We start from the raw sequence: 19,960 nt of genomic DNA on the forward strand, positions 1-19,960 counted from the left end.
GGCTGTTCCTCTTCTCTGGGCTAAGTCTGAGCGACATTGTCGTAACTCGATTAGACACGCTGAGATAAGTCTCTAATTTTTTGTGTTACCTCCGCTTATTGTAGGCACACGTGTTCAAGGGGCAACGCAACTGTGGCTGTCAGTAGTAGTCTCGACTTTGTGTTCTTTCTCCTCTTTCTCTTTCTCTGCTTCTGCCTCTTCTTCTGCTTAATTTTCTTGTTTTGGCCTTGGCATTGTTTTCGCTTTCTTTTGTCTCCGATCTTCTGTGAGTCCATCTATGGGGAGATGAGCCAGGCAGCATTCACGACGATTCGGTGTGGAAAACTAGAAATTCTCCAGGCGATTCGGCGATTGCTAGGTCTATGAGTATTTCCGCCACAAAACCGCAGGCAGAGCAAATTATCGGGCATTTCTTATAGATGGGTGTGCCTGACCAATTGGATAGTGGGTCTACCGACCATGCTTATTTGCATTCCCCGAAAAATGAATCACTGAAATGTCGGGTAAATAGTAGAAGGAAAAAGTCGTGATCTTTCAATTTTAGCTATATAATTTATTATTATTTGTTAATAGTATTTATCACGTGAACTGTGCGTCCCATCTAAAGCTTTGTGTGCGTTCTTAAAAGTAAGTGGTGGAGAGTCAATGGAGTTGGTCCATTGACTCGGAAGACTTTTACTTTCTAAATCGTTCTTTTCTTTCTCTCTCTCTTTCAGTGTTCCTGGAGGTGCTCTCTACCAGGGCCGCCAGACATTCTCCTCATCCTCGCTGTCGACCTCCAGTTCCATTTTTGTGACATCAATGGAGGAGCAGGTGGTGAGTAGGGAGGCACTGCCCAGACGCTCGCTGCTGGCGAGACTGGAGTTGGGGCTGCCGGCAAAGCTGGAGACGGGCGAGATGGGCACGGAGTAGGCGTCCCGGCTGGCGATGTGCACGGAGAGTGGAGCGGTGATGGGAAGAGCCTCCTTGACGGCGGGCTGCAGCTGATTGAGGCGCTGTCCCAGATGTGTCATCAGTTGGGTGCCCAGGCTGACATTCATGCCGGGCAGATGGGACAGGGAGCGGGAGACCTCGTTGACGGCATGGATGTAGCCGGAGCGGAATCCCTCGGCCGGACTGAGGCTCTCGTCGCCGGTGGCGCGCTTGTGCTGGCGCTTCTCCTTCATCTTTTGGAGGTGGGTGACTGTTAGCTCGAGAATGTCGGCTTTTTCCAGGCGAGTGACGTGCTCGCCCTCCGACTCCAGCGTGGCCACCATCAGATCCTTCAGCTCGTCCAGGCACTTGTTGATGCGTGCCCGACGCTTCCTCTCCAGCATAGGCTTCATCACCTTGCGGTACTGATAGGTCTTGGACATTTCCGATATTTGTGACGACGACATTTTTGGATATGTTCCTTCGTTGTAATGTTTGTTCTTTTGAGCTGTGGCTGCTCCGACGGCTGAAGACGTTGTGTGCTGTCTGCCGGCCCTGGCCCTGGCTTTTATAGCTGGCCAGAAACAACCCCCATGATCCAGGGATCTCGTGTGTGCTGGCTGGGCCCCTGTGCTGGCATTTCGTGTCGGGCAGAGCGGGACGGAGCGAAGCGTGTGCTGGCATGAGGGTTGGTCGCCCTTCCGCTTCTTGAGGCTGCTTCTTATTGTTTGTCCGCTTTCTTATTGTTGCCTTGTCCCCGTCCCCGTCCCCGTCACCGTCCCCGATTCGGGGTCTGGCCAGGGCACCCTTATCAACGGTTAAGGGAGCAGGATCGCTGCAAGGATCGTTTCGCATTGTGTGTGCTTGGAACCGTGGGAAACACTTTCCTCCTCGGTTTCTCACACCAATATGCTCGCTCGCTCGATTCGCTCACCTGCCCCGAAAGAGCAACGGAGCATGAGCATATTCGTAGTCAGGGGCTTGGCCCTGGATGGATATGGGCATGGTTTCATACTCGTACTCGTACTCGGACTCGGACTCGAGCATGGGAATTTGCAGGCAGGAACAGCTGCCGTTTCTAGATTTGTGTGTTATGATTTGACTATACCCATACACAAATGTCGAGGCGAGCAGAAGGATAATGAACTGCTTGCTTTATGCCATCTCATTTAGGTCTCGTCTCGGAGTTCCCACGGCTCCGATAGGGATACACGGATGGGGGGATGGGGCGTTGCGATTCGTCGACAACTTCCTGTTTACTGTTGGCATTCCACCTTGGATCGTATTCGTGCCGAGGCAGAGGCAGAGGCCGAGGCCGAGGCATCCTGCACTTGTTGGTCGGCTGCTATGATCCCGATCCGATCCTGTGGGAACATTGCTCGTGTGCGTCGAGTGTGCTTAATGTGTGTTCGTTCGACTTTCCCGTTCCATTCTGCCGTTGCTCCTTCCCCCGTTGACCCGATCCCTGATCTCTGCTGAGGCGCTGCCTCTGCTCTGTAAAAGGGGCCAAGCGATGCTGCTCCTGGAGCGCTGCTCGCGTGTGGCTCGCGGTGGACACACTTTCGGCTGTAAGTTGTACGCGTTCCAGGACTTTTGTAATCGATTGTCATGCCTTACACTGCACTGCGGTGGGGATTGTAATTGGGTTGAGTCACTGGGAGCTTTAAATGCGAATGGGTTGAAGGGGTTTTTTGTGAGAGGGTTGGACGAGGAACCATTTAATGAGGGGTGATTATTGTATCTTCTTGGGTGATCCTAACTTGATCGCAAATCGAAGTACTAAAAGGGTAAAATATCGTACATCTGGTTAAAATAATTATCATTGAATGGAATGCCAAGATTGTAATTAATTAGTGGTTTATTGGATTTTTTTGATCGAAATATATATGCTGATAATATTCAAATTTTGCGGTTGTAAAGTTTATTATTATTATTAGGCCATGAAACATTAATATAATTAAGTATTAGAGTACTAGCTACAAAAGCTTACGACTCATTGGTTATGATATTTAACTTAGTTATAGATTTTATCAATCAATTTGCACGATATACGATATATTTTTATATAAATATCTATGTATATTATTTATATTTATGTACATTTTTTATGTTTGTGTAATAAATTATTTTTTTTAATACAAATCAGGGACTGTAACTGGAACTGTTATAAGTTTTATGCCAAATCGAGCTGAAGATAATCGTAAGCTATGTCATAATCACAATACCTATTCAAAGACAGTGTCCTATATAGTCCTTGTCCCTGTCCCTTGAGATTCTAGAAGCTTTTGATTAATATAAATGCAAAAATGCCAACTTTCAATCAAAGTAAACTATTAAGATACTTTTTGAAACTCTGCAACCCCTGCTCAAAGTGGCCTTAGTGGCATTGAATGCAACTGCAACATGAGGCAACAAGTATAAGCAGTCAGCATTTCCCAGGGGGGCTAATCCTTTGAATATTATACATTTTAAATTTTATTTTATTTTATTTTAAATATTTATTTAAATTTGTATTATTACAAATGGTGTAAAGCATATGGTAGTTGTTAAGTATACGAAAAAAATGTATTTCCTTAATAAAACTAAGTGGAAGATCAATGGGGAAGCTCTTGTTTAGGTTAATAAAATAAGTTATAAATATTTATAAATGTGTTTCTATACATCTATGGGAGATCAAATACAAAATACGAACTTAAGAACTATCACAGTAACATCACATCATATCATATCATATAGTAATAGCTATTGTAAGTACAATTCTGAGGCAAATGTTTACACTAAACCTTGGAAAACTTGGATCGTTTCTAAATACGAGTATCTTTTATGGCCTACGAACTAAATCCAGAGTAGTAAAGCTCTCAATGTTGAGTGGTTGCTAGGTGTTGGTTCACCAGGGTCGCCAGACATCCTCGCCATTGGGGTTGTCGTTGTCCTCTGGAGGGGATGTAGGCCGCTCTTCATGGTGGTGCTCCTCCGACTTGCGGTCGGAGAGATTGACGGGCTCCTCGCTTAGGTCGGGAGTGTCCAGTTCCTCCTTCATGTCCTTCAACTGGTGTCCCAGCTGCTTCATCAGGTGTGTGCCGAACTTGAGATCCAAGCCAGGAACGGTGGAGAAAATGTGCGAGACCTCGTAGGCGGCCTGGGTATAGCCCGCCCGGAATTTGTCAAAATTCACCTGGGAGGAGGCGGAGGAGGAGGTGGAAGATGGAGACGATGGACTGGCTAGGCGCTGCTGCTGCTGGGTCTTTAGATAATTGACGGTCAGCTCCAGTATGTCGGCCTTCTCCAGTTTGCTGACCTGATCGCCCTGCGCGTCCATCGTATCCACAATGAGGTCTTTGAGCTCGTCCAAGTACAGGTTCATGCGGGCCCGTCTCTTGCGCTCCAGCAGTGGCTTGGTCACCTTGCGGTAGTGCTGCGTCTTGGTCATAAATCTCTGACCCTGCACTGCCATTGTGATTGCTTTTGTTGGGGCCTTAAGTTTGATTTTAGTTGAAGCGGGCAATGCAAATGATCCACGTTGAACTGCGATGGCGATGGCGATGATGATGATGATGTTGATGCTTCTGCTCTTCTGCTGCTGCTCTGCACTGCACGGTAGTCACTTGAGAAATGATCTTGCCGCAAGGTAAGCTGATCCTTTTTGTAGCTGCAACATCGTCGTCGGTGCCATACACTTGCAAAATCCTCCCCTAACTGCTACCACGCACAATCGACGATCACAACGAAGCATCAATCGGGTCAGAGACGGAGACGGCACTGGCATCGGCATCGGCGTCGGCGTCAGCGTCGTCTGTGTGGCACTGGGCTCTCTGCTTGTGGCAAGATTCATTCGCTGCTGCACGTGTGCAACATTTAAAAAAAAAATTGGTATCGAGCGGAAGCCGTTTTGTCTCTCTCTCTACAGTGAGAGAAACAGTGAAGGATCTTGTTGTTCCTAACTGTACTTCTGAAGAAAAAACTTCACTTTTTACAGAAAATATTCCTATTAAAAGAAAATATTAATAAATATTGTGATCACCTTCAAACTCCTATAGGCATATGAATAAATTTTAAAAATATTCCTGACATCCATTTTCCTTCTAAACTATCTTAAAACTCAAATAAGGTTTGTCTCGCATAAGGAAAAAACAGGTATACCTTTTAGCAAAGTTCATCCATTGGAATTGGAATACATTTAATATCAAAAATTGCTTTGAGCCCTATAATCATTATATTTTAAGGCATGATATATGTATGTATATCTATATAAAGTACTATTTTCTGTATATTTCCTCAACTTTGGCAAAATGTAGCGAATGAAAAAAGATAGATATTCTCTTTTTATAATATTTTCTATGAACCCTTTCCTAACAATACACCTTCCAAAAATGTCTTCAAGTGTATTGACTAGGGCCCAATAACACGTTCTTCAGCAGGGCGACTACTCGCTCACTCTCTTTCGGTGCCGCTCTCCCTCGTGCTGATGCCGTGCGCCGGCGCAACAGCCCCGGGAGGAGAAAGAGCCAGAAGAAAGACGACGACTCCGACAGAGGCCCAGAACCATCAACCACCACCACCAGCAGCGCGCACCACACGCACACACGACATCCCAACTGGGAAGCGACGGCGACATGACCTCGACCTGCCTGCCACGACGCTCTCCCTGCTCCTCGCACGCTTGCAAGCGAACCGATCCGAACCCCGACCCGACCCGAGACGACGAGCCGCGCCGTGCCCCATGCGTGCCATCCTCACTTAAGCCATAGAGCAGAGCCAATCTCATCGAGACGCTGCCATTGTGACTGTGTGTGTGTGCTCTTCCCTTTTGGCGCACAGTCGCTGAGGCAGAAGCAGCGGCAGAGGCAGAGACACAGACCTCATTTCCTCTTTGGCGCGACATTGCGTTACACTTACGGACACGGAGCAACCACCGCATCAACCACCACCACCACCACCACCCATGCCAGCAGCCGGTGTTCTTCCCTGCTCGGTTTGGTTCGGTTCGGTTCGGTTCTGTGTTATGCTATGTTGGGTTGGTGCATCGTGAGAAAGTTTACTTGAGGCATTCCCACAAGTATTGGGATTGTGCCGCGCTCCTGCTCGGGTCGAGTCTCGGTCAGCTGTGACACTTGTTTGGCGCATTTTGCGAGATTGCTTGGGTTTTGGGCCATTGACGAAATCACCTGCTCGGTCGAGTGCCGAGGGTAGGTGAGACAAGACCGAGGGTCGTTGTAGTCGCTGCAATCGCATCCATGAAATCGAGAAGTTAACATACACAGAACGGGAACGGGAACGGAACATCGGGGACTGCAACAAAGTTGACATTTGATGGCACTGATTTCATGCATTTCGTTTACAGAGTTCTTCGTGGGGGAGGTTTCTGAGATCATCAGCGAGCAATTGTTTTGATATGGGTCTCTGGGGACGGGATGAGTAAGGCAAGACAGCCCACCATATGCAAAAACAAAGATTTCAATTGCGGAAATTTACATCGAAAGAAGACGATTGAAAAAGGGGGATAATCTTCTGAGGGTGATTCATAATCGTAACAATGCGGGATTTGCTCTCTATTGATTGTAAAGAATTTATATCGAAGGAGCATTATCTTAGAAGAGAATCAAAGCATTAATATTCTTTGGACTTGAATGGAAGCTGGAATAACAAATATTTCTTTAAGGGTTTTGTAAAAATTATTATAAGTTTTAAGAGAAGATATTAATCGATTTGTGTCAATAGATGGAGGTTGCAAAATGAGGATAATGAGAACATTTCATATTTAATGATCTAAATCTAAATATATCGAGATATATTAATCGTATTACTGATATTCCCTAATATTCATGAAGCATTCGAAATGATGCAAGGGCTATTCCAGATATCTTTCAGGTTTCCAGTAACCATCGTAAAGTATTCTTACGCGTAAGAACTCGTAATACAGGACCTATACAAAGGACTCTTTGCGTTTAAGAAACATTTAATGAAATTCATTTAAACGATTTATTGAAAGTAAATGAATTTTTGTTCGATATACTTGTACATTGATAGATTTCGAGGTTTTAACATTTCATAAATATCTTTAAGTGGCCGTAATATACAAAGATATATATATATTCGTTAAATACACATATAGCAACACACACATATACATATACATATAGATTAATTAATGAAAAGTACCGCGCTAGCTGGTCGCTCGTCTAGTTTGATTTTTAAAATATTCGCTTTGAACGCGCTTGGTTAATACGATGTCATAGTTATAAAATACAATAAGATACAAATTCAAATATGAAAATCAAATTCTTGTGCTAGAAGGTAAGTTTAACTGTCTAAATTGTTGCGTTTATTGTTTAATAAGAGGTACAAGTGTGTTTAACATTCGTAGTGGTGTTATTTCGCTAACAACTCTATTTCGATTTAAAAATCGTTTTTGTTGGCTTACAACTAATTTGAATTAAAAGGGACTGCTGGTTTGTGATTTTAGCATAGGTGTAACGGGGTTTTTGTTCGGTTAGTTTGGGTGTTCGTTGGAGAAACATATGTTGGTGAAATAAATAGGTAGGTGTTAATGAATGATGAACTTAGGTGGAAAACAATAATAATAATTACAATAAAAATAAATGCCATTTCATACAATTGCAGCGCGGGGAGATTCTCGTATAATACAAAAGAATTCAGAGGACATGCCCGTCGGGGCATGCCAGTTTCTTAAAGCTTTATGTTCTTTTCGTGTTCGTTTCGTTTGATTTTATAGTTGTTTTTGTTTTTTGCAGTTTGCTTGGTTAACTCCGTTGGGCCTCGGCCGTGGTCGTCTTCTCAGGAACTGGTGATCTTTGTGTACGTGCCTTACAAATTTAAAAATGTACATATAGTACAATCGATATTCGGTAGAAAATATTTCCGTTTGATACATATACTCCTTCTCGTACTCATCTCTCTTATCATCGTCATCTATGCGTTTGCAGTTTCATTGAAGGCCTTTCCATTCCGTATCCATTCTACACATTCTATATGTATATATATATATATATATACATAATATTTTTACATTTATCTCTTATCCCTTTCACATCTGGTCGACTGGACATCTCTCTGGACATTCTATACATACATGTATCAATATATAAACACTCTATAGCTTTTTGTACGACTTTATGTGGGGGGCAGGGGTTTTGTTTTTCCCTTCTCTAAAAGCACTTTTTAAACAGATTTAGGAAACGGATTACTCTTGCGACAAGTGTGGTACGTCTAGTGCGCGGGTCTGTAGTTGTTATTCATGCAGCTGAAAATAAGACGAAAGTTTGCATAAACACATCGAGGGTAGGAATATTTTGGGAGGAAAAAGAAGAGCGGGTTAACAAAGCGGTAGGGACTTAACAATGTTACTTATTTCTTATCTTGATTTCATTGAACGTTTTTTCGTATAAAATTCAAATTGTAATAAAAATATACATATCATATATAAAATCTTGATGTATTTGATAAATCTGATTTCATTTCTAGTTAGGTTTACGGTTAAAAGCTACTGAAAATTGAAAGAATTATTGGCAAGTGGAACGTGTTCTTAGGTATTCTATTGATTATATGTATAGTCTCTGGGCATGCATATCATAAAAATATGTATTCTGATTGCTGTTACAATGTAACATTTGGTGTTTTCTCCTCGTTTCTTTCAGCGCTGGTTAAGTCCTTTGTTTCGTATTGGAACAACAAAAGGTATGGCAAAACTACACTACGCTACATAATCGTAAGGTGCGTATAAGTCACACAAATATTATCGAAAATATGTATGCTGTAAATGCTTTAAGGTACCATATACATATACATATAAGTATATAATTATCAAATGTTTTCAAACATCAATTCGCTAATAAGTCATACATACAGTGTAGTGCATTATCTTGTGGGCTTTTCCTTTTTTCGAGTGTTTAACAATTTTCACTTCGATCAATCAATCAATCGCTCTTTGTGTTTCGATTTGGCAAAGCTTAGATAACTACAAAATACATTTATTTTTGAATATTTTGAATATTTTCGTGTATGGGCGACATTCATTGTCAATATTCAGCTGTTCAAATCTGTTTAGCAATTATGTGTATATTTGGAATTAGTTGCAGTTTTACTATTAGTGTTTTCTAGTTTTGTTTGGAAGTTTCAATGTGATGGACTGTCGTTAATTCGATGTTTGGCGCGTGATTTGCTGTGAGAGGCACGTCGCAGGCTGCTAGCGCTGCCCGGGCAATTGTCATAAAAATCTAATGATTCCGATGAGAATGCTATATAATATAATCGGTGTGATACAAAGAAAAGGTTAAATTTGAGTAAATAGTATTGTTTATACAATTGTCAGTGTTCATTCGACTGGGAATGCTAGTGTAGGAAAAGAAACTCTCTAGGTTAAGCATTGCATTGTACGATTTTGTGCTCGGTATAAGCTATATATACCGTCAAAGCTACATCTACGCACCTTTATCCGTGGGCGACCCCAAGGTAAGGCTGCTCAAGCTGGAGCTCAGGTTGTAGGGACGCGGCGAGGGTGGTACTGGTGCAGTTTCATCGCCCGGCAAGCAGGTCTCAACCATGGCTTCCAAGCAGTTGACGAAGAGCTCTGAGGATTCACCCATCATGTTGTACTGGAAATATTGAAATATAATTATTAATTTTTGCTATACACTTTCTAGGCAAAAAACCCACCTTGGTAAATGGACCAGCAAAGCGCCAAAGTCCGCCAAATCCGCAGCTCTGCAAGAAGTGCAGCTGCTGCTGGGAGGGATCTTCGCTGGCCAGCATATTCTGGATAATGTTCTGCACAGAGTTGAGCACAACCTGATCGTGCGACACTGACAATATATTGTTGATCTTTTGGTCCAGCAACGAATGGCTGAAATACGAATATATACTTAAGTTATGCTAGATCAGAATAATTTTAAAGGTCCACTTACATGACTGGAAACACTTTGGGAAAGACCACAGATCCTTCGGCTAAATACTGGTACAATACGCGAGTTTCTCCCTCATCCGACGAGTACTTGACCAAGGTGGCTAGCACAGTGAGGACCAAGGCTTGGATGGATAAATCGGGTAGAACTTCGGGATCAAGTAGGACATTCGACTCGTTGGATACCGAAGAGCGTGAGCCGCGTTCCTGTTTCGGAATATGTTTTCAAAATGTTTTATCAACTTGTTTGAGCAAAATCACAACCTAAGACACACACACATAGATATCGTTTTGAAAAAAGGTTCGTGAAGATGTTGTCTACCATAAGAAAAAAAGGGCGTACGAAATGTGCAATGATCTGGATGGATGGAATAGAACTTTGCCATCATGCAGTGCCATGCAGAGAAATAAAACAAAAAAGAATAAGGATAAAAGCAGGAGGACACGAAACACAAATATGTTTTCTTTTGAGTGGGTTTTTAGTAGAGAGAACTTAGAGAGAACGAGTTAGGAGGATAGATGTTAGTTTTAGCTAAGAGATAAGTTATGTTTGTAGAGCAATACCTGACGTTCTTCGATGCCGGTGGCATTGTTCGGATCTTTGGTTGTTGGCACCGAGAATGAGCGCTGAGTTTTGAATAAAACCCTCGCATTCTACGGATGTACAATTTAATGTTGTTTGTTGTTTTTCATAGTGTTCATGTTGACCAAATCAAACGCAAATCAAATGACAATGTTCATGCGTAGAGTATTAGCAGTAGTGGTAGTGGTGTAGTGGTAGGTGGCAATAGATATAGTCGTTTATATAGGATATATTGATGAGAGTTACAAGCACCAATTAGATGTAGTAAGAGTCGGCAGGCAGGCATATAAACGGTATATATACGAGTATACATTGTGATTTATATGTATGTAACGTAACGTTTTTTGGTTTTTTTTTTATAAATCATAAAAAGAGAAACAAGAAAACATCATTGAACGATTATTAGTTATGCAAAGGCTGATCTCTCGCTCGATCTGATAGATATAGTCGGATATAGTGGGGATATAGTACCATATAGAAATATATAGAGACTCAAATAGATAGCCAAAAGTTACTATAGCTGATGGTTATAACAACTTTTGTACAGCGAATTTCGAACACGTTGGGGGCAGTTGGGGAGTGCGAATACGCGTGGGTCTTTACCTGTAGAGTGGGAACCTTGTGCTGGCGGGCAAACTGCAGGGCGGACTGATCGAGTATGTCCCAACTCTTTTGTCGTCGCGACAGGGGCTGGCCAATCTATTTGTGGGTGGAAAAACATAGTAGTAGGATTATATGAAAGATCCCCGTATGTTTAGGCTTTCAATGAAAGAATCACAGAATCTACAGGGAGTCCATCTCTCCCAGTTTTGATTTATAGTCTTACAGCCTGAACTCCTCCATTAGACAATTCCGCATTCTCCACGCTGCCACTGAGGTCGGCCGGCCAGCGTGGCAGGGCATGCTTCACATGACAGCGGGAGCGCACTTCCTCGGACACAGCCACAAGAGCAGTCAGATAGGCCACACTGTCGGGCGTCACCTCGAACTTGTCGCGGTGCAGGGGCTTGGCTATGATGCCTAGCAGCATGGTCAGAACACGTGATGTCCGCGATACTGTGGTCGGTGTGGGATGACGGAAGCCCTAATGAATGAAATATTATTTAAGAGTATTGTTTACTCCAACTAGTGTCCAATCCTCACCTTTATCAAATGCCCGACTAGGGCAAAGTGAAAGTTGCTACGGAATGAAAGTCCTACGGCATGGTCCAGCTGTTTGAAGTGCCACTCGAGCTTCTCGCGAGTCTTCATCATGACCTCGGCTATGGTTTCCTTCTTGTCAAAACATCCCTGAGACTTGAGCGTGTGCAGGTTCTGTTCGAGCAGTGCCAGCCCAGCTCCATAGAGGGTAATCTCGTCCAACTGTAGCACTGAGATGGCCACCCAGAAAAGGGCTCGATGGATGGGCGATTCGGGTCGCAGCAGTGGTTGAATGCGCGTCAGGCACATGACCAATGCCTCGATTAGGATTAGATCATTAAACGATTCCAGAGCCTTGACCAGAATACGCAGCAATTGCTTCACCTCGTGATCCGTCACACTCTTGCTGATGCAGCCATAGACGATGAGGGCACGCGGCTGCAGAGCCGGATTGTAGCAGAAGGCAAAGCTGCGGGCCAGCGAGGTCCAAGTTTGCAGCCATTCGCAGTCGGGGACATCGCGCATACAGGCCTCCATTATCTCAAGCAGGGCATCCGTAATGACCTCCAGCGAGGGCAGCGACAGTCGTTCCCGATCCGCGGGCAATGGCTGCGTAACGCGCTCATTGCCGAGCCACTTGTCCGTGGGATGGCGGCAGCTTGACCGGAAGGCGGTCACTGCCGCCGACTTGACCTTGCTGATGCCGAAGAGTAAGTAAAATTTTGGTAGCGAGAACTCATCCAGTGAAAGCCGCAATACCCGCTGGGCCTCCTCCGAGAAGGAGGGATTTGTGCAGGTGCACAGCGAGTGAATGATATTGATCACCAGGCCATGGGTGGAGGCCCTCATCGACAGGGATCCAGAGCAGACCAGAAACGTGATCGTGTGGAATAGATATGGCACGGAAGTGGCCACGTCTAGGCAGTTGTTGAAGGACAACATTAGTAGATAGCGTCCCAGTATGGCTATGTCGTCCCACATCATGTGCTGCTCCAGATACTGAGTGGGATTCGTGCACGACTTATCCATCACGCGACACATGCGCGTGATCACCTTCTTGGACACCAACTGAACGTTGGCCGAGGCCAGGGCCACCGCCGTGTCGGCCATAATCTCCACCTGGGGCGACCCCAACCCATACGTGATCGATTTGTGCAGGAAATTATCCAAAACCATATCGATGAGCTCTGGTATCTGACCAATGGAGCCCCAGATCTTGGCCTGCACCGATGGGTACATCTCCTTCTGGTCGATGGTCAGGTTGATCAGCTTGTCCAGGATCTGGGATACCTTCAGCTTCTTGGCATCGTCGTTGGATTTGCAGAACTTGACCAGATTTTTCAGCCAGGGCGTCATGTACTCCAAACACAAGTGCTTCAGTTCGATGGTGCTGCGCTGGAAGCCCTGGATGGACTCTTCGAGGAACTCCAGTGTCAAATGCGGCTCATTGGTGGCTAGTTTCTCGCTGACCGACTTGATGAAGATGGTATTGTTCGAGGGTATGCACAGTCCCTGCGTCTCCAGCAGTTGCCCCTCAATCTTCAGGTCAAAGGTGGCTGTCAGAGCACACAGCAGGTTGTAGGCAGCTGTCCGCAGATTGGGATCGCACGAGCCCAGATTTAGCAGTGCCATATTCAGGAGTGTACCCGGCACGTCCTTCGGTCTGATCTTCTGGTGTACTGTCACCGAATCCGGCTGGCTCAGCTCCCAGCGGTTCCGTATGTGGATAATGGCCTGGACAATGTTGTCGCAGTCATTGTGTATGAAACTCAACTGGCCGCTTTCGTTGGTTATCGAAAGCGTGAACTGATTGTCGTCCACCAGGCACACCTCCTCTATTTCCGAGGCATAGTAGACATCATTCAGGAGCACCGAGTGGGCCAGCACTTTGGTCTTTTCCGCCGACGTGATCTGCAGTGCGGTGGGGCCCACTTTAATGGCCACCTTGGTGTCCTTGTGGCTCAGCTTCAGGGCATTGCTAAACACCTTGAGATCCTCATCCAGCGAGAGTGTGGCTCCCGGCAGCTTCTGCTGCTCGGCATCAATGTAGTCCGTGAGCTTGTTCGGTGACTCCAGGAACATGAGCTTGCGATTCCCTTTGAGTGGGGCCAGAATGCGATCGTGGAACTTTGTATACTCGCGCACCCACGAGTTGCAGTTGTATATGTACACCGCATGGACATTCTCGTAGGCAACAGTCGGCAGCACATAAAACCACTTCTGCAGGAACTCTGTGCGGAAGCGATTGTCCGAGCAGGTGTGTGTAAAATCAATCACCACCTCGAAGGGAGAGTGGCAGAAGGGCTTCAATGTGAGTATGACATGGTAGATCAGTAGATCCCCGTTTGTCTCACCAATCCTTGAAGAAAAGAATTAAGTTTTAGCTGAATTTGCAAGAGAATTGGATGGGCACTCACTTGTATCGCCTGGCTATATAGTAGAACACGGGATAGCCCGATTTGCTGGTACCCGCCTGGTAGAATATATTCATGGACTTGAGTGTCTTGAACTCCTCCTTCTCGTGCATCTGATGCTTGACCATGATCTCCTCGAAATTCGTGGACGACATATCGATGGAGCTCCAGCGTGCGTACGAACTGAACATCATGTGCGAATCCACGGGCTTGTGCTCTGGTGGCCCGAGGTAGGCCAACAAAGTGGCCATTTTATCAAAGGGTCGCCTGCCCACAGCCTTGTGATCGCGACTGCTGGAGAGATAGTCGCCAATCTTCTCCTGATGCGTCCACAGCAGTCGATGCAGAGCCAAAACATTCGCATCCGAAATGAAGCTCATGCTGTGCGATGTCTGATCCACGGTCTCGCAATCGGAGGCTATCTGTATGAAGAAACGACGACCCGCCTCGAAGTGATCGCGCAGGAAATCGTTGAAGCACAGCATGTGCTGCTCCTTGGAGAACTCTACATGATTGGCAATATTCTGCAGGATCTTCGACATCAGCATGAGACCGCGCTTGGCCGAGCTGTGGACCTGCTTATCAACAATGCCCAATTCCTGAGGGGAAACTAAAGGGCAAAATAAGCAGTGATTAGCGTTTTGGATTGTGGATTGTATGTAGATCTCTTACCTATGGCGGGGTTTATGAAGCGCAGAAAGATGACTGTGCCCACGGCCCCAATATTGTTTTGCAGCAGATTCGGGAAACGTTTGCTCAGCACCTGGTACAGGCAATGGCACATCGACCGCAGCTGAGGTGGAAAGCGATCCGAAGAGTTAGTTATGGCATCAAAAACCTTCTGCGTTAGGGCTATCAAATTGTCGCGATGCTGTTCGATATCCTCTCCAGCCTCCAGTCGGGCCGGGTCCACCTCGAAGCAGGTCTCCTCCTGTTCGTCCAGCAGCGGACGAATGAGTGGCTCCAACAGCATTTGCAGATAGCTGGCACCATAGATCTTGAAGCAAAATGCCATGATCTTGCTGCCCAGAGAGTTGCCACGAAAGAGCGTCTGCATGCAGTCGGATACCTCCACCTCGCGGTAGAACATGTTCCACAGCAGGGGCGACAGCAAGTGCTTGGCATCGAACAGGGTGACCAGAACCCGCGCCAGTTCATCCATTTGGGAAGTGGTAACCACATTGGCCAGTGCCATGGCAATGGGCAGCTCTCCCTTGTCGCTGATCATCGTCACCAGCTGCACCAACTGCTCGAAGCGATCGGCCAGCACCGTTTCGGCCAGAGTGTCGAACTCTGTGCCCTGCTGCAGGATTTGTGTGAGTACCTCCATGAAGGCGGCTCGCGTCTGCAGATCGGGATTGTAGCCCAGGTCAATCGAATGCATTAATCCAGAGTCTATGTTGGCACCCAGCAGATTCGACATGGCCTGTATGGTGGCATTTCTCAGGGCCGTCAGTTTACCGGCTGCCATTCGTGGCCGTGGCGGCAACAACGGTGTGTTGTTCAGCTCCTTCTCCGCCTCCGAGCTGTCGATGCAGTCGTTCAAGAGGTTCATGAACAACGTAAAATACTTCAAAAAGAGCGCACTCTTGGCATCCATTAGATCCCCACGATCCGATTCCTCGGGCTGCAGTGGCAGGCCACGGAGCAGAGCGGCCACCGCCTCCATGCATGCCTGATCCAGGTCTCGGAAGATCAGCGATGTGTTGGTCAAAATGGCCGCATCCGCCGAGCTGGGCGGTGCGATCTGATGGGATGTGCCCATCACCCAGTCGGTCAGGTACTCCACCAGCTTGTTGCGGAACTTCATCTCCTGGCGGAAGGCCAGATCGTCGCGTCGCTTCATCATCACCTCCACCAGCTGGCAGAGTTTTGTCTTCACTCGAATTGCATAAACGGTCATGTCCAGATGGCGTACATACCGCACGATGCCCAGCATCATGCCCTCGATGCTCGTCACCCCCAAGTGCTCCGAGGGCGAGGGTTGTTCGTTGTTTGGGTCCTTGCTGGCCTTGGGATCCAGTATCGACTTCATGATGTAGATCGTGTGCTCAATAAACTGCGTATTGATGTCAGTCACATTGACATTCACTTGGCCCTGCTGGTCGAAGAACTTCTCCACAATGGCCCTGATCTGATCGAAGAGTATGGGATACAGCTGGGTGGACATTTCCTCACCCACCAGCTCCTTCACATTCTTCTGGATGTTGAGGCCGATCTTCTCGTTGCTGCAAACCAGCAGACGCAGCAGTTGTCCAATGAACTGCGTCACGGGGCAATAGCTGACATCCTGTGGCGGGGCTGGTGGTAGCGTCGATAGGGATACAGTGCTGGGGTGCAGTGAGCCATGCCCGGAGCTTGTGGAGCTCGAGTACAGCGAGGTCTGAGCCAACGAGCCCAAGGAGGCATTATTCTGGGACTGCTGCAGCAGTGTCTGACGGCTGCTGCAGCGTTTGTGCAGGCAAACGCCGCCCAGGGCCAACAGGAACCACGTCATGTTTGCCCATTCGTTGATTTGTTCCTCCAGATCGTGCTCGGAGCTCTGATGGCTCGCCCTACGCTTTCCCATTCCCCGATGGAAGACCTCCGCTTGGCCATCTTCGCCCTTGCATTTGGGATAGGTCTGCAGGACCTTGCTGGACACTTCCCAGTTGCGAAAGGTCTCCTCCCAGGCGGGCTGGACGCCATGGACACAGTGCTCGATCTTGCGCAGCAGCGTCATGATGCGTTTCTGGAGTGTGAGGCGACTCAGCACATTGCCATGTGTGTTGTCAAAGAAGCAAATGCGAGTATCCGTTGCAGCTAAAAAATACAAAATAAATATGATAATTAATTGATAAACAAATGCTTTAATCAACCCACAAGTGGACAACTGTGCCAGCTCCTGGTAGATGTGATAGTTGGGCATAATGAAGCCCACTGTCAGTTCGTCGGAGCTGCAGCATATCTCTGCCTCCTCGCAGAGCAGCCCAAAGCAGGAGAGCGATGTCAGAACTGCATCCAAGTCCACGCTCCACAAATACATGAAGAACACCACCTCCATTTTGATATGTGCCTGCTTGCAGATGGCTATCTGGCTCCCCACATGAGCATAGTCCTTGTGCCGCTGCAGGAAAGTGTTGCGGCAGATCAGTATCTCGCGCAACCACTTCAGCACATCCGTATAGTTGGCAATCTGGTGCTGGATTAGCTTCTGCGAAATGGAGAACAGCACCTGAGAGCTCACGTCCCAGAATGTGTTGATGGGTGCCTCGGGATTCCAGACTTCTATTTTCTCTGGTGCGTGCAGGGCCAGCAGGGCTTCCATGGCCTCCTGTGCCACATCTGGCATTGTCGTTTGATGCACTAGGCTCACCAAACCGTTGATTAGCTCTAGAGTAGAACTTTGTACCTCATGGGCCACTTTTCCTTGGGTCTGCAATCGAGACATTAAAGCAAGAGCTTGGCTATATAGTCATTCAGAACTTACATTCAGCAGCAGCGTGGGATCAGCGTGTATCAGTCGTACAAGCAGCAGCAATAGCATCTTGTGGGCCGGTCCCTCCTCGGCGCGTGTCAGCCCCTTTTGCGTGTCCTTGGACTTGAGCGTCAGGGAGGTAATGTAGCGCAATGGCGTATGGGCTATGTACCCTTGGGTGGCCTTATTTAGGGTATCCGTAAACAAGGCACGCAGCTCCGCAGAGCGATAGTGGACGACTTCGGTCTGTGGCCACCAGGACAGACGGGGCTGGTTGACAATGCGGAAGGGATTCTTGTTTTGCAGTCGGAAATCCACATAGATGTGGGCCAATCTGGAAGGGAGAAACTTTATTAGGCACCGAAGATGATGAAATACGCTTCTTGATTACCTCAACAGCGAGCACACAATAACAAAATGATAGGCTTGTGGCGAGGATAGATTCAGGCACACCTTCAGAGCCTCAATGTTGTGCGGACTGATGCGGAAACAGGACACCCAGCAGTCGATCATTAGCTCGATGTCGGCAAAGTTATAACCCTGGCCGCGGGAGAACGGCTTGGCCGGGTTAAACAGCAACGCTTTCAGATCGTTGATGAAGTATTGCACCAGCTTGAAGACCACATTGTTGGAGTCCGTGATATTGATGTACGTGGAGGCTTTGCAAAGCTTTACACAGGCAATTGCAGAAGATTCTGTGACCTGTTTCGATGGCGAATGCTGACCCAAGCCCCGCTTGATGCTCTCGATAAACTGCCTGGCCGAAAAGTCCTTGTCCTTGTCCCGCGATGCAGACTGTGTGGACTTTGAAGGCACCTTTTCCTTCTCTTTCTCCTTTTCCGACTGCTGCAGCTCGTTGACGGTGGCCTCCAGGCTGGAGGGATTCAATATCAACAGCAACATTTGCAGGGGCCAGACCATGGTCTTGCTTTTCTTATTTTCGGTCTTGAAATACTCTACGAAGTCCAGCAGTGGCTCCCAGCAACTGTAAGGTAAGGCTTAATGCTGGCCAAATAAAAGGCAAACCATTACGTACGTGGATATATCTCGATTGGTGCCTCGCTGCAGGTCCTGGAACTCCTGTGGGTGATACTCAATCCAGTTCCAAATGGCCTTCTCCAGGGAGTAAAGTAAAATCAAAGGTGGAGCGCGCTTTGAGCGAAACTTTGTAATGGTTTCTGTAATATAGAGAGGCCTTCTTAGTATCAATAGAATCAAATATTTAAGAACTATTTACCTTGTAGTAGCTTGGTAAGTTTAATCATATCCATATCGATGTGTTGTATCAATTCGATGTCATTGTAATCGGGATTTTCCTCCGAGCATGATGTTAGCTCCTGAATCCTTGCCGAGATGCGATTGAAAACAGCCGAGAAGTGATTTTGGGACAGGGCAAAGAGCACCTTGGAGGCCAGGGCCTTCAATTGGGCTGCATTCGGGTTACTGTCGCTCTGCACGTCCACAAATTGTGAGATTTCACGCAGCAGCAGCTTCACATTCATGGCCTCCTCAAAGCGGGCCGTGTCTTTGGTCTGATTGGTAAGACACCGCTCGAGGGTGGTCAGTATGATGACCAGAGATTCGAAATAGCAACGTTCTGGCTCGTATCGGTTTTGTAGTGCCTACAAAAATTGATGTTTTGAATTTGAAAATTAAAAACTGTGTGTTTTCATTCACTTACGGCCTCGTTGACGCGCTGAAGCATTTTTGTTAGGCCAGAAATGACCAGCGAGAAGCGGTAGCGCGATATGTGGATAAGGCATGCCACCAGTTGGTCCTGGCTCATACGTGCTTGTGTCCCATAAGCACCGATACGGTTCGGCAGCTGCAAAAGAAAAAGGGAGAAACGCATTTAATTGATTATTTCCATTTCATTCATCCATTCATGGGGGTTGCCGTTGCCTCCACCTCCCCCTCTCCCTCCCACATTAGAGCCCCATTGAGAAAAGAGCAGGAGCAGCATGCGGATAGGGAGGATGGGAGGAGGCAGGCGCTGAGCAGCAGGTACATTTTTTCGCCTTGGCATTGGCCGAAACGCAACAACCTGAAAACGTTGGAAAAACACATGCCTGATCTTCGAAGCGCGCCAGTAGAGCACTTGCCCACTCGCCAGGCTTTTGAGTAGCCATTTTGTGTGGTTTTTGCAATTGTTTAAAGCCTTTTTACTGCATTTTTTGATTAAATTAAAGACCCGACCCACAACGGCGCCCACAGAGCGGCAACAAAAACTACTGTTACTTTGGCCACACTAAGAATAGCGTCCCTTTGGTCACACTAATCAAACGATAGTGCGCGACTCTATAAATATTTTCACTATCGATAAGTACCGCCTTCATATTATTCAGGGGACTCCTGAATTGGTTTCAGGCAAAATCTCCCGCAAAATTAAAAGAAAAAAACATATTATGTTCAAATTAATGTACTGTAATACATTAGTTAATATTATTTTTTTTAAATAAAGGAGCACCAACCTAATCACCAACTTTTCATATACCCCTATTTCGATATCGATACTATCGACAGACAGACACAAATTG

General features: G+C 46.5%; 3 protein-coding genes across 6 annotated transcripts; all 3 read right to left on the reverse strand.

Annotated features, from left to right (window-relative positions):
- Positions 1-540: 540 nt before the first annotated feature.
- On the reverse strand, positions 541-1,650 carry E(spl)mgamma-HLH (Enhancer of split mgamma, helix-loop-helix). Its single transcript, XM_001359137.4, has one exon. The coding sequence runs from the start codon at positions 1,377-1,379 to the stop codon at positions 735-737; it is 645 nt and encodes a 214-aa protein (XP_001359174.1). The 5' UTR covers positions 1,380-1,650; the 3' UTR covers positions 541-734.
- Positions 1,651-3,539: 1,889 nt separating this feature from the next.
- Positions 3,540-4,677, reverse strand: E(spl)mdelta-HLH (Enhancer of split mdelta, helix-loop-helix). Its single transcript, XM_001359135.5, has one exon. The coding sequence runs from the start codon at positions 4,364-4,366 to the stop codon at positions 3,800-3,802; it is 567 nt and encodes a 188-aa protein (XP_001359172.1). The 5' UTR covers positions 4,367-4,677; the 3' UTR covers positions 3,540-3,799.
- Positions 4,678-7,207: 2,530 nt separating this feature from the next.
- Positions 7,208-19,680, reverse strand: Nf1 (neurofibromin 1). 4 transcript variants are annotated; one of them, XM_002137624.4, is made up of 17 exons: positions 19,493-19,680; positions 19,105-19,248; positions 18,661-19,045; positions 18,460-18,601; positions 17,815-18,408; positions 17,436-17,757; positions 16,829-17,381; positions 14,639-16,768; positions 13,970-14,576; positions 11,556-13,911; positions 11,239-11,496; positions 11,016-11,111; positions 10,394-10,483; positions 9,834-10,036; positions 9,586-9,772; positions 9,359-9,524; positions 7,208-8,173 (listed from the first exon to the last, which is right to left on the reverse strand). In XM_002137624.4, the coding sequence occupies exons 1-17, from the start codon at positions 19,550-19,552 to the stop codon at positions 8,166-8,168; spliced, it is 8,301 nt and encodes a 2,766-aa protein (XP_002137660.4). In that variant the 5' UTR covers positions 19,553-19,680; the 3' UTR covers positions 7,208-8,165. The 4 variants fall into 4 exon arrangements, with proteins under 4 accessions (XP_002137660.4, XP_033233057.1, XP_033233058.1 ...); XM_033377166.1 differs by having other exon boundaries at positions 7,208-9,167; XM_033377167.1 differs by lacking the exon at positions 10,394-10,483 and having other exon boundaries at positions 7,208-9,167.
- Between the last annotated feature and the right edge of the window lie 280 nt (positions 19,681-19,960).

The sequence above is a fragment of the Drosophila pseudoobscura genome, chromosome 2 (genome assembly GCF_009870125.1).
Source record: "Drosophila pseudoobscura strain MV-25-SWS-2005 chromosome 2, UCI_Dpse_MV25, whole genome shotgun sequence".
NCBI lineage: Eukaryota > Metazoa > Arthropoda > Insecta > Diptera > Drosophilidae > Drosophila > Drosophila pseudoobscura.